The sequence below is a fragment of the Ictidomys tridecemlineatus genome, chromosome 7 (genome assembly GCF_052094955.1).
Source record: "Ictidomys tridecemlineatus isolate mIctTri1 chromosome 7, mIctTri1.hap1, whole genome shotgun sequence".
Taxonomy (NCBI): Eukaryota; Metazoa; Chordata; class Mammalia; order Rodentia; family Sciuridae; genus Ictidomys; species Ictidomys tridecemlineatus.
Genome location: NC_135483.1, coordinates 77,271,114 through 77,293,357, shown reverse-complemented (window position 1 = coordinate 77,293,357; position 22,244 = coordinate 77,271,114). Strand labels below are relative to the sequence as shown.

At 35.6% G+C, this 22,244-nt stretch overlaps 1 protein-coding gene across 9 annotated transcripts in view; it reads left to right on the top strand.

The window, feature by feature from the left end:
- Positions 1–22,244, top strand: part of Sntg1 (syntrophin gamma 1) — an 800,188-nt gene that overhangs the window by 572,988 nt on the left and 204,956 nt on the right. For all 9 annotated transcript variants that reach the window (XM_078017191.1, XM_078017195.1, XM_040294069.2 and 6 more), the window contains one exon: positions 4,775–4,904. In XM_078017191.1, coding sequence (XP_077873317.1) covers positions 4,775–4,904 — 130 coding nt within the window. The remainder of the gene's footprint in view (positions 1–4,774; positions 4,905–22,244) is intronic.

The following is a 22,244-nucleotide window of genomic DNA, read 5'->3' as shown; positions in this document are numbered from 1 at the left end:
GTTACAGATTGAAGACTCTGATCACTGTGCTAACATTGTGTGCAATGTGAAATCATATACAGGGACCTTAGTCAAGAAATTTGCAGCCTAGTAAGAAAGAACGGTATGTAGCAGGTAACCAAATAGGTTGAATACCAGGAAGGAAAATTACTGCAATCTAGAAACTGGGAAGTCTAGGAGCATTCAAGTGGGAGAGATACATTACAAACACAAGAGCTATAAACACCATCAAGGACACCAGGTGAGATGGTGCTTGCCTGTAATCATATGTACTGGGGAGGCTGGGGTAGGAGGATTGCCAAGTTTAAGGCCAAACCTGGCAACGTGGTAAGATTCTGACTCAATTAAAAAAAAAAATTAAAAAGGCTGAAATATAGCTCAGTGGTAGTGGGCAGTAATAGCATATGCAAAGCCCTGGGTTCAATCCTACCAAGCATCCCAAAGAAAAAGTAACACACACACACACACACACACACACACACACACATAGGTTGTATCTAGGCTAAACACACACACATATACATACACACATAAGTTGCATCTTGGTTAAACTCTTAAAAGTTGAATTGGATTTTGACAATTCACATTTTTATGAATTATCAGGTTTGCCAGGTGTGGTGGTGCACACCTGTGATCCTAGAGGCTTGGGAGGCTGAGGTAGAAGGATAGAGAGTTCAAAGACAGCCTCAGGCTTGGGCTATGGTTCAGTGGTCACATGCCCCCAAGTTCAATCCTTGGTACCCCACCCCACCCCCCAAAAAAATATTATCAGGTTTTAAGAAGCCTAGTCCAAAGTATTCAAAATACAAGAGTTAAAAAACAGGACATGGGTTGCCTTTTTATTTTATACCTAGAGAATCTATGGGTCTGAGAGTTAGAGAATTGACTAGCAGTGACCTTACAGATAATCAATGGAGTTGGAAATAAAGGTTTTTCAAAAGGAATACTTCAAGAAACTATACAGTTGCTGAAGAGGGCTGGGCATATTGAAGGAATGGTAACCTAACTAGTTTCAAATCATGAAAGGGATTGGTGGATTTAAGGTTTGAAAAATAGATAAGAAAACTAGTTTGGAAGGAATGTTTATGGAGTTCGTTAAGCAGCTTTATGTTTGATCCTGAATACAAAATAAATGCTCAGACAGTGAAGCAAGGTAGCCTACACATGGCAGAAAAGAGTCTGGACCTGTTGCATGTGAATGGAACTCAGAAAGAATAGAAGACACTGCTAAAATCACTAACTGGAGAATTATATATTCTTTTCTCTCTTTCCTTCAATATACCCCCCTCCCAACTAAATAATTATAAAACCAGTAAAATGACATAATTGAAGTACATTTGAGTCAATCCTCTCTCTGACATGCACAGAGCTGCTCTCTTGAGAGAGATTTTTATCATTGTTCATTGGTGCATATTGCAAGAATACTCTTCTCATTTGTCTTTTGACCTTCCTTCTCTTTTCATTTCCACTTTCTTAAGGACACCAAAAAAAAAAACTTTCTAAAAAAAGTGAACTTTTCAGTCCAATGCTTAACCATTAACATTAGGTCTCCCCCACTTTCAAGGGGTGGTAGAAATGTCCTAGCATAATTTGGAAAGCTCCTGCTGGGTAGGTCTTACTTTATCACCAACATTACGTACAAATTGCGATATGTTAAGTAATCTGTAATTGTCACTGTTTTTCAGGCCTCTGATATTTGTCTTTGGATTAATTATCTCCTGTTTACAGTTTATTATTTCCTTTGCCTACCCCAGTCCAGCTGTTTCACAGCTTAGCTTTAAAACCCTGGAGGAATTTGGACTCTGCCCTGTCTTTTATAATCCATTAAAAACTTATTGAATCAACTAATTTCCAACATCCTTAAAAATCCCTTGAACTAATTGTTTCATTTTTAGTCTAATATGTTATTTTCAATTTCATATATTCTCATATTTTATCAGTTCACACAGTTTCCCACTTGCCTAACAGGACCACTACACAACACAAATCCAACTCTCCATGCAAAATTCAGACATGTCCCTTGTGCATTGTATACCTCTCTGCAGGATGCATGAAGCCCTCCTCTCTCTGAGCCGGATTTCCTGCGTTAATCTCCCAGGATGCCCACTCAAGGATGTGGCCAACCAGCCTCGCCAAATGATGTATTTTTGTCTCTGAAACTCTTGTTCCTCATGTACAAAAGCCCTTCTCTCTGCCATTTCCTCTCCTATTTACCACCCCCTTAAAATTAATATCTTCCTACATATGCCTTCCTGTGGTATAAAATCAAGAATGAATCAAAACATGAATTAATTGCATTAATTAGAAATGTTTGCATATTCATGTATATGCATATGTTAGATTAAAAGATACTTACAAATTCTTATTGGAAGCAGTGCATTTTTCATACAAGGAAGACTAAATTTGTATTTTTAAATAAATAAAACTATTTTGAAATTCAGCAACGTTGGAGAATAGTTTTTAATGCCAGAGAAATGATAAAAAATCATTAGAATCCTTAAAAATGGAGAGTAGAAAAATCAATCTGAACTCAAAACTTTAGATTACTCACCTCTTTATTTAAGCAACATTTTATTGGCATACATGCATTAAACTAAGAATCATAATTTTCTCTGGGTATACTCAAGTCTATGGTTACCGTTTCTAAATTTTAATGTGTCAGAATATTAATGAGTAATGAAGTCTTTTGATTTCAAAAAGTGTAATATTAAATAAGATGATGCATAAAAGACTGACTCTTATTGTTTATATCATGTCAAAGAATTATATTTTCTAAAGGCTGCAAATAAAAACAAAAGTACTTCAGTTATTACTAAGAGTTTAATGAAATGATATCTATATGATGACATTCTCATCAAGTACCCCATGTTATGGAGTATTCAAAGGGACATTATTCATAGAACTTCATGATTTTTGAAATAGGTGGATCCTATCAATTACTCAGCAAATGTGGGTTAAATTTGTAAGGTTTATCACTCTCATTTATATTTTGGGGAAACTGATGCCCCACTAAGTGGACTAATTTGCCAATACTCTTCTTTATTCAGTGGTAGACAGAAGCATAACCCAAATAACTGTGATCTTTATGATCAGACTATTTTTTAAGAGATGATACTTAACCAAAGAATCTGTACAAGTGATTTATGAAAGGGTTAGTTTCCATTTATTTATAAGAGTTGACACAAGATGTAAAGATGGTTTTATGTCAACATATAGGTCTTGTTCATAAAAGCTAGTTTTTCAGAATTATTCTACCTAGGAATTGTGTCACATATATGATTTGATATGAGTGTGTTCACTTTAATCAGTTAAAAATACTTAGCTGCCATGATTCATTTGTAGAAGAGAGGATGAATACTTTTAAGGCATGCTTTGATTTATAGCACATGAACCAATGGTTATGCTAATTAGCAGAAAGAAATGCATATTACTAAACTCAAATTAGTTCTCATTTCCCATGGCTGGTTGAGCTTCTGTCTGGATATTGTAAATGTCTTACTCACTGTTGAACATTAGAATTAAAGCTAAAAATGTACATGTGCATTTTTAATATACTTTTCTTGTTTTGCATTTTTTTTTCCTGGCCACAAATTCAAAAGAACTTTCTTTCAAAGAGACAGATAACAATTGTATTCCTAAAGGGATTTTTGTATTTTTAAAAGAAAAAAAATAGATATTTGAACATGTCCCTGTTCTCAGTAAAAAATGCTGTGTCAAGTATATGAGAACTACTTTCTCTAAAAATATTAATAATTTGAATGCAGTGTACTTTGGATGCTGAAGGCTTAATTCTGTGTTCAGTTCTAAGATGGGAAACGTTCTCAAAAGAAAAGGGAAGAATGTGAATTAATTGTGAGCCAGATATATGTTCTCTGGCTTTTCCTTTGAGGTGGTAAATAATATTAATACCAAAAATGCTCAGTAGCAAAATACAAAAGGGCAAGGGATATATAATTTTGGAGAAAATATATAATTTATTGTAATGTACATATCATTTCAAAGGCTGAGATGCAAAGGTTTCTTATTGCTTCACAATCTGCTTGTATTTAAATATAGTTTGTGTATTTCCTAAAGTGTATTGTGTTACACAACAGGGTAATTCTGAAAGCTGAGGTATTTGACTAGCTTTCATTCATTCCAGGATTCTATCTCTTCCTGTCTGTTAAGTTTATGTCTAAGCATTGAAAGAACTTGATGTGGGACAAAAAAAAAAAGAGGAAATCATTCAGTATTGAAGTTTTAGGGAGAAACTTTAAGTTCTATAGTACGTTGTAAACAATTTTCAGGAAGGCATCATTGACTTTCCTTTACCAACAACAAAAATCAATAAAAGACCATACAGATAGTAAGATAGTTCATTGCATTTTATGAAAAAAGTTTGGTGTTACAGAAATTCTCAACATTGACACAAATTAAGAATGTAAGCATTTAGAACCAGAAAGGAGATGTGACCCTGAGTTCCCACCCATGTTTGAGAAGATGGCTAAATAGAGATTGAGTGTGAAGTACTAATGATTAAGTTCTGCAGCTTAGATTATCCAAGTGATTTTTATGACATGTATGATATTTGTTTGTTTGTGTTTGTGCTCTATTTGTAAGTCAGAAAACATACCAAAAATGTCAAGAGGAGATGACAGAAGCTAAAACAATAAAGAGAGTGTTTGTAATTTTATTGCAAACACAGAAAAAAATGCTTTTGAAATTTTTTAGATTCTTTTGTATTTACACGTTCTGTTTTTGCATCTTAATCTGATATGTTCTAACATATCTGCAGGCAGAATGCCTTTCAAGTCATTGCTGTGGACGGGGTATGCAGTGGAATTATTCAGTGCCTCTCAGCCGAGGAATCTGTTGACTGGCTACAAGCAATAGCAACGAATATTTCAAACCTCACAAAGCACAATGTAAGTAAGTAGTGATCCAAGAGATATTGATCAGAGAGTTTCTCAACCTTCATGAAATTCTTCAATATATATTTGACTTTTCATCAGCTGTTTGGTATCTTTCCAAGAATGAGCCACTTCATATTCAGCATGAAAACTCTTCTGAGACACTTATTAGAAGAAAATCACTTTACCCTGAAAGTCCCAGTACAATTTGTCAATTCAAGAATGGTCAGGCACGTAGGCTTCCATAGCAAATGTCAAAGGGACCTGTTTTCATTCAGTAAACAAAAAATTGTATTTTGCATTAAAAGTTAAATATGTTAAAAATAAGTAAAAGCTTTCTGGGCTAATATGCTACTGAATTTCAACAAAGACTATTAATTTACTTTCAGTGATCTTGGGACTGTGGCTAAGAATTTTTAAAGGAATAGGATAATACAGTGAGAAGAGCTACCATGGAGACTGAAATCTTGTGTGGAACTCTTCTGGCCCAAGAACAATAAGAAAACATCATTGTGGGAAACTTGCTCATTAGAGCCAGGTCTAGATTGATAGGAATTAGCTTCTCTTCATTTCATTTATTTTTCTACTTCAAACATTTCTTCTCTTCCCATTCTGTGTCTATTTATTGTCACCATCTCATTACCATTACTCTTTAATGATCTAATCAATTCTCTCTTGCTCTCTCACTCCCAGGAGCTGTATAGTCTAACAAACTAAACAAAACCATAAACCTCTTTTCCTTGAATATTATCATTACAGATATTTGTTTTCAAAAATCAAGTATCTGACATCATCATGCTCTTGTCTTACTCTTCTCCTCTGTCCAAAACTACCCCCATGCCATGTTGGAGCAATTAAGATTTCCTAAGGAAAATTCAGAACTCTAATATATAAGTGGTTAAGCAGAAATATGTACCTCTACTAACTCATGATTACACAAAGATTTTCTTATAAAAGTGATCTACTGTACCTGAGTAACTGTACAGCTTTTTACTTAAAATATAAGAAAGTATTGTGATAAATAAGTCTTTCTTAAAAATAAGAGGACCAGCGCAGTCATTAAAGCCAATACTCTTGTTTTTAGTTGTGATTATTTCGAGCGATTCCATCTCAATGCCCATGTACGTGGTGGTGGGATGCTCTGTGAGTGGAATTGATAGCCACTGCATGTGTACATGTACAATTTTTCCAGGTAATGCCAAATGTTTTTTTTTTTTTCAAAAACATTTACCTTCTTAGTCTCAGTGGGTGACATGTCTGTATAGATCCTTCTCAATCCTTGGTATCTTATTGCCTTTATATATTTTTTTTTGGTAGATGTGAAATTGTGTCTCACTATGTCATGAATAAAGATAAATGGATATTTTGGGGGGTGGCTAAATAGGTATAAATACCCTGAGCTTTCCTAAGAGGTATGAACCCAGGATAAAGGCTGACTTGGGCATGTCTGACTTGGGTAAGACTGATGCCCACCAGCTGGGCACAGTGGCACATGCCTGTAATCCCAGCAGCTTAGGAGGCTGAAACAGGAGAGTTGTGAGTTCACAGCCAGGCTCAGTGAGGACCTAGGCAACCCAGAGAGACCCTGTCTCTAAATAATATCTTAAAAAATAAAGAACAGGCTGGGGAAGTGGTGGCTCAGTGACAAAGCACCCCTGGGTTCAATTCCTGGAACAACAACAAAAAAAAAAAAAAAAAAAGCAAAGGAAAAAAACTGATGCTCACCTTCCAGCCCAGTCTTTGATGATCTGACGATGTCATCATAACTATAGTTAAGGTATTGATCAGAAAAAGGAAGGAAGGAAGGAAGGAAGGAAAGAAGGAAGGAAGGAAGGAAGGAAGAAAAGAAGGAAGGAAGGAAGGAAGGAAGGAAGGAAGAAGGAAGGAAGGAAGGAAGGAAGGAAGGAAAGAAGGAAGGAAGGAAGGAAGAAAATAAGGAAGGAAGGAAGGAAGGAAGGAAGGAAGGAAGGAAGGAAGGAAGGAAGGAAGGAAGGAAGGAAGGAAGGATGGCAGGCAGACTAGAAATGCAATGTCTCTCTGAGGATTGTGTTTTTCTTCCCTTTGTATCATGTGGATGTTTCTAGGGATAAAGGCAAGCAAAACAACCATGGGTGAGTATTAACTCTTTATTTCATTGCAGGAGTATTTAGAATGTCTTAAAACTAAGCCATGTCCTATAAAGTACATGAGAAAAAAAATACTTTAAAAAGAACTGAATGTTAAGCAGTAAATCGAAAGCTTTACTTTTTTCCTAGATCCAATTTTTCATTAGTCTAAAATCCTAGGAAAGTCTCATGAAAACAACTTCTTTGGAAGATATGCTCACTTAGAATGATGTGATCCAACTCACAAGCATTTGAAATAGCTTTCTTGAAATTAAAAAAAAAAGAGCAAAGATGTAAATGCCATTAAGCTCTATAAGCCTAAGGAAGGATAAGCTTAATTTTACTGTTTACTTTTTATCCTTGCAACAAATGCTTGCCATGAAATTTAGGAAAGCAGATAACACCCTTATTCAACACTGTTTTAACTGCTGGGAGATCCATATGCTTCTTGTGATATTATTGCCATATTATAGATTTTCTGTTCTTTCACCTCTCCTTGATTATATTCTAATAAATGTCCTTTTGTTCTTCTAATCAGCTTTCAGTAAAAATACTTTTGATCACAATGCATTTCCGAGTGTGAAGTATAATGTGTGAGTTGAAAAGATATTGAACACAGGGAATGACAATGTGAAAATCACAATAGCTACAGAGGAGCCACAATGATGCCATTGATGAAATATTATTGATATACTTACATAATATGAAGAAAGAAGTTGGATTGAGGCTACTGAATAATGTTCTGATTAGGATAGACAGTTGACATCTTAAGTTCTCTTATTTTTTTATATTAAAGAGATACTAGAATTACTACCTTGAAGAACTAATTTTTTCTTGTCAAAATTATGAAATGGTGAAGGCTTATATAATTTAAGCACAAATGGTGTATCTGTTACAAAGTTGTATATAAAGGTGTATAGTTGCAAAAAGAAAATATTGGGGTAAATATCTGAGAAAGTCCACCAATGAGATTATCAGACATAGCAATAAATTTTAAAACGAGATAAAAATGCATATAAAATAATAATTTTCAAAGTATTAGAAAACTACACTTCTGAAAAGATATAAAACTTGCTTACAAGCTGGGCACAGTGACACATAACTATAATTACAGCAACTTGGGAGGGCAGGGCAAGAGGGTCACCAGTTCAAAGCAAGCCTCAGCAATTTAGCAAGACCCTGTCTCAAAATAAAAAATAAAAAGAGCTGGAGATGTAAATCAGTGATAGAGTGCCCCTGGATTCAATCCCCAGTGCCATCAGAATGGACAAATAAATAAACATGTGATGATTTGAAGAAAGAAATGTTGAAACCATAACATTACAGAAACTTTTAATGATGGATTATATTTTAGTACAAACAGTTGGAGTACAGAGGAGAAGAATAAAAGAAAGAAACATAGAACCCCAAACAGAAAACCCTATGTTAGAATGACTTTAACAACCGTCTAACCACTTGCTCTCTTTTTGTGCACTAATTTCCAGCAGTGATATAATTTTGAAATGGGGATTTTATAATAAATTTATGTGAAAATTCCATGTAATTATAGCTGCTTCCTGAAGAAATTTGTTTTCTAGAAGGTTCTTGAATATAAAAAATATTTAGTAAAATATAATTGAAAAATGAATTTTATCATTAATCAGGGTGGATCTTAACTATTCACAATATGTTTAGTAAATAGTATGTGGTAGAAAAAGATCCTTCAGGGAGTTGTCTTAAAGCCATGCTGCACAGATGCCAACATATTTTAAAAGCTTTTACATTAGAAAAGGAGGCTGTGATGTTGTGGAATACAACTAATTGTTTCCACGAGTTACCACTGGCATTTGCTATTACTTGGACAATTGTAGACTCAAATCCATTTTGTTTGTTTGTTTGTTTTGTTTGTTTGTTTGTTTGTTTGTTTGTTTGTTTTTTGCTACTGAGGATTAAACCCAGGGATACTTAAACCACTTAAACCGTGAGCCACATCCCCAGCCATTCTTTATATATTTTTATTTAGAGACAGGGTCTCTCTGAGTTGCTTAGGACCTGCTAAGTTGCGGAGGCTGGCTTTGAACTCTTAATCCTCTTGCCTCAGCCTCCCCAACCGCCACTACACCTGGCCTCAAATTGATGCTGAAGATAGAATTCATATCTCCTAGAGTACTTGTGGTCATGGTGGTGAATGATTATAATCCCAATTCCTCAGAAGACCCAGGCAGGATAATCATAAGTTAGAGGCCAACATGGGCAATTTAGCAAGACCCTGTCTCAAAATTTTAAAGAGAGGCTGAGGTATAAATCAGTGGCAGAGTGCTTTTGTGATTTGTAGTACTTAAAACAACACCTCCTTGCTCCAGGTTAATTATTTCTTTTTTTTTTTTCCTGCTATTCATTATTTAGCCAGATAGAAAGTTGTTAATTTTATTTCCAAAGTTATGTCATATTAAATAATTTAAAAATATGCCAATATTATAAGGGGGTTAACTTTCAGGAACCTTGGAAAGGAGTAAATCCATTTTGCATGTTGTAGGGAGTTGACTATATGGGGAAAGGGGGCAGTCTTTAACAGTCAGGCTGATGAGACGATCCTCGATGATGTTCACCTCCTGGTATCCCCACCCTTAAGCGATCCCCTTTTCCTTAGATGTAAGATACATGGTGAGCCTGGAAGAAGATAACTCACTGGTCAGGGCTTTGGATGAAACCATGGCTTCAGTCAACTCTTGGTTACAGTCTTCTGAAATAGCCAGGGAAAGAAAACCCATATCTGGACCCCTGAGCCACAGGAACTGTGAGATAATGAAAGATTTGCTAAGTCACTAAGTTTTGAAGAGTTATGTTACATAGCATTATGGAGTGCTATTTGTTTCCTTCAGTGGCTATAACAAATTACCACAAACTTGGTGATTTGAAATATTAGAAACTTACCCTCAATTCTGAAATCAAGATGTCAGCCAACTATTTCATTCCTAGACACCCTAGTGGAGGATGCTTCTTGTTTCTGATGACTCTCAACACTTCTTGGCTCTTAGCCACACTATTTCAGTTTTTGCTTCTGTGGTCACATTGCCTCCTCCTCTGGATGTCTCTTGGGTGGACAACTGTACTCTGCTTAGGGCTTACCCAGATAATCAGCTGTGACACACCCCAAGAGCTTTAACCTAAATGCATCTACAAGATTCCTCAACGTTGTTTCTATCAAATAAAGCATTCACAGGTCCCAGGTGTTTCACATACATATCTTTTAGGTAGGCCATTTTTGGCCTACCATGGAAGCAAGTGAGCAACATAACTAGATTCAGATTTTAAATTTTGACTCATTTTCTATGGGGTGTTCTCAATATTTGTTCAGTTTTCAAAGTATTTGCTTTGCCTTTTTGGAGTTTCCCGCATTGCACTATTTGAAGGGAGTGCAGAATTTCTCTCAGATCACACACAGAATTGAAATATCCCTTTTATACTCTCCCTATTAGGGGGGAGATTTCCTTGTATTCTCTGGATCCCCACATTGCTGTTCTTCATGCTCTTTTCAGAAATATAGTTTATCTCTGAGTTTAGCCTCCTGTTCCCTTAAATATTTCCTTATAAGTGGGCCCTCATTCAGGCCAAGGCAATAAAAAATTTCCTTTTCATGAAGTGTGTGTGTGTGTGGGGGGGGTTCTCATAGCGTCTAGCTGCCAGTGTTAGTCAAATTATAATTGTGGTGACCAAAACACCTGGCGAGACAACTTAGTGGAGGAAGAATTTATTTTGGTTCATAGGTTCAGAGATTTCAGTCCCTATGTGGCTGAATCCATTTTGCTCTGGGCCCAAGGTGAGGCAGCACACACGTCATGGGCAATGGTGTGATAGAAGAGCACTGCTCTATGAATGACAGCCATGCAGCACAGGAAGAAGGGGAGGGGGACCAGCAGAAAAGAGGAATCTTTTCATGGCAAACCCCCTGGAGGCCCACTTACTCCAGTGTATACCAGCTGCCTACAGTGAGCGGCCAGTTAGTCCATTCAAAGTAGGACAGACTGATGAGATTATTGCTCTCTCAATCCTAAATTTTTAAAATCTTTCAGCCCTACTTTCTGCTCCTGATTCTTAAGCTAAACTTGGCTGAAAGCTGCCATCCATATCCTTGGCACTGACTGAAGGCTGTGATGTCTTGCAATTTGCTCCACCAGATTAATTAGAGCATCACCTTGAAGTTCAACCTTCAACAGTGTCTCAAGGATATGAGCAAAATGTAGACAAGTCCTCCACCAGAATATAACATGAGGGACCTCTCTGCCATTTCTAGTAGAGTCCTCATTCCCCCCCTGAAACCTCATGGGTACTGTCCACATTCTTAGCAGCATCTGGTCTTCTGAGCTCCCACCAGAATTTCCCATTAAGTTTTGCTACAAGAGTTTAAGTCTTCTACAACCTACTTCTCCATACTTTTCCAAATCCATCCCACAAACCAGCTGTAAAGGCCTCTAAACCACATAGTCAAGTTAGTAAGAGTCATGACCCCACTCCTCAGTACCCATTTCTCTGTGAGTCAGCTTGGCATTGCTGTGAAGAAATAACCAACAAGACCAACTTGAAAGAGGGAAAGTGTATTTTGGTTCATGGTTTCAATCTAACAATGACTGACTCCACTGCTCTGGGCCCAAGGTGAGGCAGAACATCATGGTGGAAAAGAATAGTGGAGGAGTGCTACCTCATTTATGGCAGCCAAGAATGAGAGAGAGAGGGTGTGGGGTTCACATGGAAGATGATTCCATCCTCAGCCACATCCTATTTGCTTATAATTACCACCCTGGAAGTCCATTCAAACTAGCATAGACTGATTAGGTATAGCTCTCACATTGCAATCAATTCACTTCCAAACTTCTCTGCATTAATACAGGAGCTTCAGGGAGACATCTCATATCTAAATCTAACACTTTCTATGTTGTCTCTGCTTCCATGGCAACAATGGATTCATTTATTTAAGTCAGAAAACAATATTCTACATTATTAATTAGTGCAAGTGCAAAAGAGTTTATAATAATCACTAGAGGTCCTAGAAAGAAAAATTAGTTTATTGTCAAGTTCACTCATATTGGTTGGGAAACAATACCTATTTATTATTCCAGTGCCTGGATGGTAAGTATGGCTAGAAGCTTCCATGGAAAATGATGAAGAAGTGATATAAGCGGCCCAGAAATAAATACTAGCATCTAAAACTCAAGCTGACTGGCTGAATGGGGAGGAGGTCACAACTGAGAAAAGCTGCTATACAGATGTGACGCTGGAGGGTGCTCATTGACCTGGGGTGTGAGAGCAGCAGTGGCTCTGACCAAGGAGCAGTAGGTCACGAGGGACTTGACTGTGGTCACATTTGGCCACCAAGTATGTCCTATGTCCTTGTATTTTCAGTACTTAGCAGTTCATGCTGAACAAGCAAAGAAATGAATAAATTAGTCAATCCCTCAATCAACTGTTGAAGGAAAGAAACCTGAAAGTGAAGGGGAAAAAAAGAGGAGAGAAAGATTCATGGAGCTCCCACAAACACTGCAGTTGACAGATCCCACCTGTTAAGTTCATACAACCTGTGAGTTGCCATCTCATTTTAGAGCATCTGTGGACAGGAAAAAGTGGAAGTGCTGTCCATGGTAGACATCCCTGGTTTTATCTGAGCGTATTTGCTTTCATCCCTCATAAATCTACCTCCCATAATGAAGTGTCTGAAAAACAAGGGTGTTTTTGAAATAAACCTTCTTCATATAACTCACTGAGTTAAGGGACAAGGATAGAAAAATACGATCTGCCAGAGAGATCAGGAATAAATGTACTGTGATACATCTATCTGATCTCAAGTGAAGGCAAATACTTTTGAGCACATTAATAATGTGCTCCCAACTTTCATTCTTTCAAGAAAGTATGCATGTGTCGCTTCCTAAAACCTTCTCCTTGGAGAGGATTGAGGAGGTTATCTATGTCATCTCCCACTCAATTAAGGAATATCTCTAGCGAAGATCCTCTTGGATAGCTCTCAGCTGGAAATCTTTCAATGACAAGGAAACCACTGCTTCACAATGCAGCAATTCAATCTTTGACAGTTCAATATTAGGCAATCCTTCCTTAGAGCGAATAAAAATCTCTGTCTTGTATCTTTCATCCATTTGTACTAATTCTGCCTTGGGAAAGACACTATAATTTAACTTCTTCTTTCACTTGGCAGTTACTCAAATATATAGAGGCAAGTATCATATGCTGCATTCAGCTTTTTTTTTTAATAGAAATATCACTGACTCATTCCTATTCCACTCTGTCATATCATTTGAGACTTTTCCTGTCATGCTCACTATTTCTGGATGTAGAAACTGTTTAGGATAAAAACGGTATTAATAAAATGTTTGAGTTTCTGTTGTTGGTATTACCATAAGGTCAAATATCTTTTAGACTCATTATTGTCTTGATATGTGTTGACTGATTTTGTATTATCCCTATAAAATCATATGTTAAAAACTCTCAATAATAATATATTTTATTATTTAAACTCTCAATAATATTATATTTTATTATGATGATTAGTCAAGGGTCATGTTCTCATATTACACATCATAGAACCATCAGTGAATAAGATTCAAATTTTAAGTATGTATTTTATATGCAAACAAACTTAAGTTTCAAAACCTGGTTCTTGTACTGCACCAATTATAAAATACTCAAAGAAATACTCATAGTAAACAACTTGAGAGAAATACTAAAGATACTGAAGAGTGTCTTTAGTTTCAAGATTGAGATTTTATCATTCTTGCCTATTTTAATAAATTAAAATATATTAAAATAAGATATTTTATATAACGGCCCAATATCAGAGGCTATAAAGAATCATTTTTATATACCAACACTCCATTAAGCATTAGTAGGAAGCTATATCCTGGGAATGAATATAGAATGATATATGATGAAGAATTCAAATATCATATTGTGGATGTTAATAGATATAATAAAATATACAAATATCAAAATATATTTTCTTTATAACTTCATTGCTTAGTGAACATAGGAATCTTTCTTCAGTGCATAAAGTATAAAGAAAATGTATGACTTTATAGTAAAGAAATAACAAACACCACTCTAGCCAGGTGATCGAGGTTAAAATCAGCAATGACTGTTAGGTTGAAATAGATAACCCCAATACAATGTGATAAAAATATGGTACTGTGCCCCTGGGGTCTTTCTCTCCAATCTGCAATCCCAGTCACAGCATGAGAAAAACATCAGATGAATCACTAGTGCTGAATAGTCTACAAAATAATGGATCAGCAACTCCTAGCAACCCAAACTTTGAAAACAAGGAAAGTTTGAAAAACTGGTCTAACCAAGAGCAGCTCAGGAGACAGGGTGCAATATATTACATGGTTGAGATCCTGCAACAGAAAAAGGATATTTGGTAACATCTACAGAAATATAAATAAAGCATAGAATTTAGTTAAAGATAACATATGAGCATTGATTTATTAATTGTAACAAATGGACTACATAATAAAATACAAGATGCTAATGATAACTACGTGGTATCACATAGGAACTAGACAGAAACATCTTAGCTATGCTAAGATGGTTATGTGGCATATAGAAACTCTGATTTATAGTTGTAATTTTTTTGTGAATCTGAAACTCTTCTAAAATAAAACTTCATTTAAGTAGATACACATACAAATATCAAATGTTAACATTTGACGTGATTGTCAGTTCCCTGATTTTATCCATGCATTTATTCAACAATATCTTTTTGAAGACCCATCACATGATTTATTAGACAGTGACTGTAGGATTGAGCAGAAATTGATAGCTCTACATTCATGAAGCAAACAGTACAATAGGAAAGGAAAACATTCTTGAAATAAGCTTATAGGTAAATACAAACTTTCACCTTCCATAGATAACATGAAGATGTGCTATGAGAAATTGAATCTGTACTTAAGAGATGTAGGGAATTTTAAAAGTTGAATGAATCACAAGAAAGAGTTAAATAAGTGATGGGATGGGCAAAAAAAATTATGACAAGTAATGGCTTGGATTTACAGAAAAGAAAAAAATAAATTATAGCCAATGGGTGTCATTGAATATACAAGATTTTCACTGGTCTGAGGTAAAGTGAAATGTTTTGGTCAGCTTAAGTGAATTTTTTCTAAATTCAATTTATTTTCTAAAGCAGATCTTTTATTTTATGTAGGCTTTTGCCTTGTAATTTAAATATCATTCTCTTATAAAATAATGGTAATCATAGGTAATCTTTGTTTTATTTACTTTTCTAAGTTAATAAAAAGATAATTTTTACCTTATTCTATTACTATTAAAAGTTTTAGTGCTTCAAAAATGTAGACAACTTCAAAAAATCGAACTAAAACCTTTTCAGATAGGATTGGAAAGAATCATGAAGATATGGGTTATACCTAAAATAAATGAAAACTGTGAGATTGTTAATGACAGGTAACTGAATGTCATAGTGGGAAAATTAAAATGTTATTCACAGAATACAAAACATTAAGAATAAATAAAATTCTTCAAAACATTAAAATTAACCCAAAAGTCCATCTAGACTGATTTCTTATACAAAGCAAGATTTATTAAAAATTCAGGCAGTGGAAAAGACTGAGATCTATATAATTGCATTAAGTTAAATAAGCAACCAGCATTAAAATGTATTCAAATAGACTAGAACTGAAAGTAGAAAGGAATGTAACTTCAGAACGCTCTTTGTCAAAGCAAACTGAGGTTGCTGCTTTTTAAATATTTCTGTGTTGTGGAAAAAGCATGAATTTTGGCATCATCAAACTTGGTATAAAATTGCAACTTCTCCACTTAGTAGTCATGTGCGTAGACTTTAGTTTTCTCATAAATAGGTGCTAAGTAACCATATGGTACTGTGAAGATTAAATATTTAAAAATCGTTTCAATATTCTGACTCTTAAATAGTGCTAAAACATCTATACATTTCCTTTTTCCCTGTTGTATTCTAAGTTAAATTATTTAATTCATAAGACATCAATAAATTGTAGTATCTGCTTCTTCTGAGTTTATATGTCTTTTTTATTTTTTCATTTTTCTGTGGAACAGTCATTTGAGATAGTTTTAAGATAGTCATTGAAAGATAGTTTTCTATGTTGCAATACATGGACACAGCTAGATATGAGTTAAAATAAATATCCAGTAGTGGCTAAACCATTAAACAGTCTAAAGCTCTAGCTCTCATTTCCCTTATTTTTAAATGAGTGAAAAGAATCAGGAAAATGTAAATTTCTCCTTCACTTGCTACTTCTTCAATGAATTCATCCCAATCAATTTTTCCTTCTACAATACTAAATTTAGCCTCTTTTCATAAACAGGAAGAATTTTACCCTTGCCTAATAGAAAAAGTAAAAGAATATCCTTTTATTCTGGATACTTCCATGTGTGCCATATTCATACTAATAAAATGTGTCACTTTTAAATAGATGAAGTTTGTGTATGTATGTGTATGTGTATATATAAAAATATACATTCACGTGTGCATATGTGACATGATTGTATTGTATGATACTATTCTTAAAAAAGAGGAACATTGTATATTTATTGAGAAAACATTTATTTTTTTTTCCTACCTAACAAGAATTCTGGAGACAGCAGAATATGCTGTTTCAGGGGTTTGAAGATGCCACCAAGAACCCACCTGTTGTCTATCCACATTATCTCCCTCCACCATGTTTATGGTGTTGGCTTTTGCCTTATGTCTTCATGGTCATGCTAGTGCTTCAGTAGGTCCAAACATCACTTTAGTGTTCAGGACAAGAAAGAAATGGAAAAGAAATGAGTGGATCCAGGCATATTTGTCCCCTGTTAACAAGGTAAGAGAAAATTTCCCCTAAACACTTCATTTGACTGTTGATCACTTTCCATTCTCCTGAATTCAGTTCCCTGACAATCTTTGAGGATTAGAGAAAGATTGGGGATGTGATTGTCTTGTACAAACCTTTCCTAACCCCGAAAGTGGGATGTGATAGAGAACATTAGAAATAGCTTAGAATCAATCAATAATACTTACCATATTGCTTAACACTGAAGTATATTAATCCTAAAGAAACCTCATCAATAATAAGTACCCTCTGTGAGATGATGACAGCCCTTTAGACCTCATACTCTCTCTCCCTCTCTTCTCTCTTCTCTCTCTCTCTCTTTCTCTCTCTGTCTCTCTCACACACACTCACACACACACACACACACAGAATGAGAGAGGGGGGAATTTAATCAGATATTTGAATTTACTCAGCAGCTAATTTCACTTATCTTCCAATATTTTATGCAATTAACCTAATCATTTGAGAGTCATATGTTTAATCCATAGAGATCTACTCTATGAGATGGCAAACTCAAGTTGAAAAAAATTCAAATATGTTTTTCATAAAGATGTTTGTTGTGAAAATCTAACAGGAGAAAAAAATAAAAACTTCTGTTGCTTTTGCCACATTGAAACAACTCAACAATGCTTGTAGGTGAATTGAAAGTCATGACAGAATAAAGACTAGCAGAAAGGAGATTTAGTGAAAATGAACTGAAAGCTGTGATCAGAGGTTGTGGAGTGTGGTTCTGACAGGCATGGGTGTCACTTAAGTAGAATCTTTTTTTCCTTTTTATAGCCACTGACATGTCTGAGACCTTAGATGTACTTTTTAGCAGTAGTGTGTTATTGTTTTCTGCATCAATTTTCTTTATACACCAAAATGTGAATGTCAGACTCGCAAGTGTCAACAAAAAATTGGGTTACAGTGAGTGAAATTAAAGAAGTGTGGAGACAGTCACTTAACTCAGAACAAAAGCAAGGAAGAGTTAGGTGCTGTATTTTATGAAAATTTTTCACAATTGTATTCTTACTTTTGTATGATTGGAGGTGATTTTGGCAAATTATGACAGCAGAATTTCAATAAAATAGCTGAGTTTGTCTCTTAGAAAACTACTCGTCAGATGTTAAATATTTTTAACAAATTTTGATAAGCAGTATTATCAGAAAACGTATATTTGCTGCAGCCCAAATCATCTGCTTTGATGTTAACTGAATAATGCAGTCATGGTATCATCTTCCTTATTCCTTTGTCTTTCTTCCTGGCCAGAGCATCCCAAATTCTTCACATTGAAGCCTTCTCAGGACTGTGGGAAAAAGCTTAGAATCAATCAATAATACCTACCACAATGCTTAATACTGAACATATATTAGTCCTAAAGAAAGTTCATCAATAATAAATACTGCACAAGGACTTCACCCTAACATATCCACCTCACCTGCTTTCCCTGACATCTGGAGCTAAACTTTAGCATGGCCTTTCATGCCACAGTGCCAGGAGCTGACCTCACTGGACCTACCACTGTCCCATTTTCAAGATAATGAACAGGATGTGGGGGGAATTACCAGCAGATATATACTGTCCAGTTAAAGACCCAAAGTGAGAAGAAGCTAGTTAGCACATTGTTCAGCCTTGCTCAACAGCAGAGCTCTTGATTTGGAAATGCAGCAGTGACCTGTAGACACATCACACTTGAGTGAACATCCAAAAGTGTTTTATGGAGCAGTGGTGGCCAGCTTGGTGACTCAGGCTCCTCTTTGTTTGCTTCTTGTTAGCCTGCCTTGCTTCTCTTTACCTTTTCCTCTTACTTCTTTGGGACAGATCATCTTCCCTCAACACACCTTTCCTCCACACATTTTTAACATGTGACTTCGTTTCATGCTCCAGTGGTAAGGAAGTAAGACGAGGGAAGTACCTTTTACTGTTAGATGTTCATTACAGGGTGCTGAGCATTCCACAGTTGGTTGATTCTAACTATACAGCATGGTGTTTAAGAGAAAATGTAAATGGCACTAAGTAGACAGATGAAGAGCTGCAAGGAAATTATGCAGGAAAATATTTTGGGATGGCGTTTGCTGAATTAAGGGTATTTTAGGTCCTTTTAATTATACAATGGAGCTTCAAATCTAAATACCTGAGTAAGGAGTAAAGTGGTCACATATATCACACCTGAAGGTCTACCCTGAGTTGTTACCTAAAAGGACTGAATTTCCTTTACTTAGAATACTGAATAATAACTTAGCAATGATAGAACTATTTTGCTCACCTATGAGTGATTAATACTGACAGGTTTAAGTTATTTTTATCATTTTCTGAGGCCCATGATAATAACTCTGTGAAGCTACACCCTTTCCTACAGTCATTTTTTTCCTTTTTCAGTTCTTCTGTAATAAACTATTATAAGACTAATCATACTTAACATTATTTGTTGTAGTTTGTTTTACAAGTGGTACCAAGGAGTTCTTGAGGATAGTAAGTATATATTTAGCTTATGGTTGCTTCTGATGCTTGAAGAATTCATAACCAATGAGGGTTTAAGTACTGAACATATGAATTTAGATATCTGTGCATGATCACAACTTACAATAGTAGGTAGTGTATGTGTGTGTGTGTGTATGTGTGTGTGTGTATGTGTATATGTGTGTATTTTAATGATGACTCAGAATTAAAAATGATTGTGCTGGAAAAAATAAAATTTTTAAATAAAATTTCATTCAAATATAGTATGTAATCATCTTAAAACACTGACTTATAGGTAGTGGATGTGCTTTTAAAAGAAATGTGGCATGCTTTTATATTTTTGCATCCAGTCATAGAATATAACAAAGGTAAAGGACATGAGAAAGAAATAGAAAAAAAATATGAGTTGATCTGGGAGCTCCTAAAGCAAAAACCATTTTTGAGTCTTGCCTTTAAGTGGAAATGCTGAGTGTTATAGCAGCTGCAGAATGGATATATTGTCATGATGTGCCCACACACGGATATCATTCATCATTGGGTAAATTTATATCTGCAGAGTATTGATCTCTCCAGGACCTCATACATCTGTTAAAAAGTAGTGGCCATACATCTCAAAGGAAATTGCTGGCATGTTTCTTGCTTCTCTAAGAACGGTTTTCTTGGTTAAATCTTCAAAATTGATTTTTATGGGAAAATATGCTTCGGTATTCAGAGTCAACGTCATCTGTTTGGAGAGCATACACTCCAGTCATCAAATTGACTTGTATATAAAATTTTAAATTAAAAAGGTGAACAGAGTTAGAATAAATTTTTAATATATAAGATCTCTACTCAACAGCCAACTTTTTTTTTTTTTTTTAGTACTCTAGATTTAATACCGGGACAATTTTACAGTAAGCCACATCCCCAACTCTTTTTACTTTTTTGAGACTGAGTCTCATTAAGTTACTTAAGTCCTCGCTATGTTTCTGAAGCTGGCCTTGAACTTGGAATCTTCCTGTCTCAGCCTTCGAACACACTGCTAGAATAACCTCCAAGCCACATTTAATGGAGGGGGGAAAAAAAACCCTCAAGGAATTTGACTTAGGAAAGCGACAATTGTAAAAGATAACTTTGACTATCCTAATGTACTTCTCTGAGAATCAAAAGAGATCTATATCATGTTTAAGTTTCTGGATAAAATCAATGCTACTAACATTAAAATACAAAAAAATTCAGGGATTCAAAGATATAGGGCAAACCCATGTGAGAGCCCAAGACCAGGCCTAGTACTGCCCCCATCAACCCAGACCTAGGATCACCTGCACACACTGCATAAGAGCCCAGGCCCAGGCCCAGGACTGTCCCTGCTGACCTGTGTGAGATCGCAGGCCCAGCAACACCCCTGCTCAGAGCAGAGGTTCACATTGGGGCCCCCAATTTAGCAATAAGTTTGTCACCCAGACTGCCTTCATCTTGGGACACTGCAGCCATTGCCATTAGCCCTCTGGATGTAGCCTCTACCTTAGAACAACAGACAGGGCCTAGAGTCAGCTGTGTCTCCAAACAGGCAGCCCAAAGCCATTGTGAGGCCCACCCTTTCAGCCCCATATATGAAAGTATTTTTGTCCTTCCTGCAATACCCCCACTGCTATCTTGAGTTACTTCTGCTATTGCTGCCATCACATTTAGTTGCAGTAGCCTCCATATTGGGACACTGGCAGGGGACTGGAAGCCCAACACCTAGGTGAGGTATGGGTAATCTAAGGGACACTACAAGATCATAGGGTCAGAGCCACCCTACAAGAAACGAAGACATATGGACAACATGAAAAAATAAAGAAGAAAGTGCCCATAAGAAACCAAGATACTACAATAATAGGATCTATTATTGTATAGTGCAGTTGATAAAATGTCAGAGAAGGAGTTCACAATGGACACATAATTAAAATAATCTGTGAATTAAAGAGTGACATAAGAAAGCAAATACAGGCAAAAATTGTTAAGTCCAACAACAAGATAAGAGAGCAAATACAGGCATCACAGGAACAAAGAGTTAAGGGAGCAAACACAAGTATCAAAGGTTACTTCAAGAATAAAAAATTCTTAAACAATCAGAAATCCTTGAAAGGAAGGAAACAATAAACCAAATAAAACCCTCAATAGAAAGGATCACCAACAGACTAGATTACTTGGAAGGCAGAACATGAGATAATGAAGAAAAAAATAAATGATCTTGAAAACAAAGTTGACCAAACAGTGAATATGGTAAGAAACCATGAACAGAACATCCAAGAATTTTGGATAGCATTAAAAGACCAAATCTAAGTTTTATTGGGATAGAGGAAGGCACAGGGATTCAAACCAAAGGAATGCACGATCTATTCAATGAAATAATATCAAAAGATTTCCAAGCATGAAGAATGAATTTGAAAATCAAATGCAAGAGGCTTACAAGACACCAAATGTACAAAATTACAACAGGTGCACACCATGGTACATTATAATGAAAATGCCTAGATATAAGAAATAAGGATAGAATCTTAAAGGCAACAAGAGAAAGGAATTGGATCACATATGGGAGAGACCAATTTGGATCTCAGCAGATTTTTCAAACTCATACCCTCAAAGCCAGGAGATCCTGGAACAGCATATACCAAGCTCTGAAAGAAAATGGATACTAACCAAGAATCTTATATCCAGAAAAGTTAAGCTTCAGATTTGATCACAAAATAAAAACCTTTCCTAATACACAAAAATTTAAAATAAATTCTGCAGAATTTCTACTACAAAGCAGAAGAGCAAAGAATTCCAGAAGGAGGAAATTAAAAAAAATAAAAAAAAAAACAATGAAAATCAACAAAGGGAGGAAAGGCCAATCATGGAGAAACCCAATCAAGTTAAAAACCCAAAATAACCCAAATATTTGGGAATACAAATTATACTTCAATAATAACCCTGAATGTGATTGGCCTAAACTC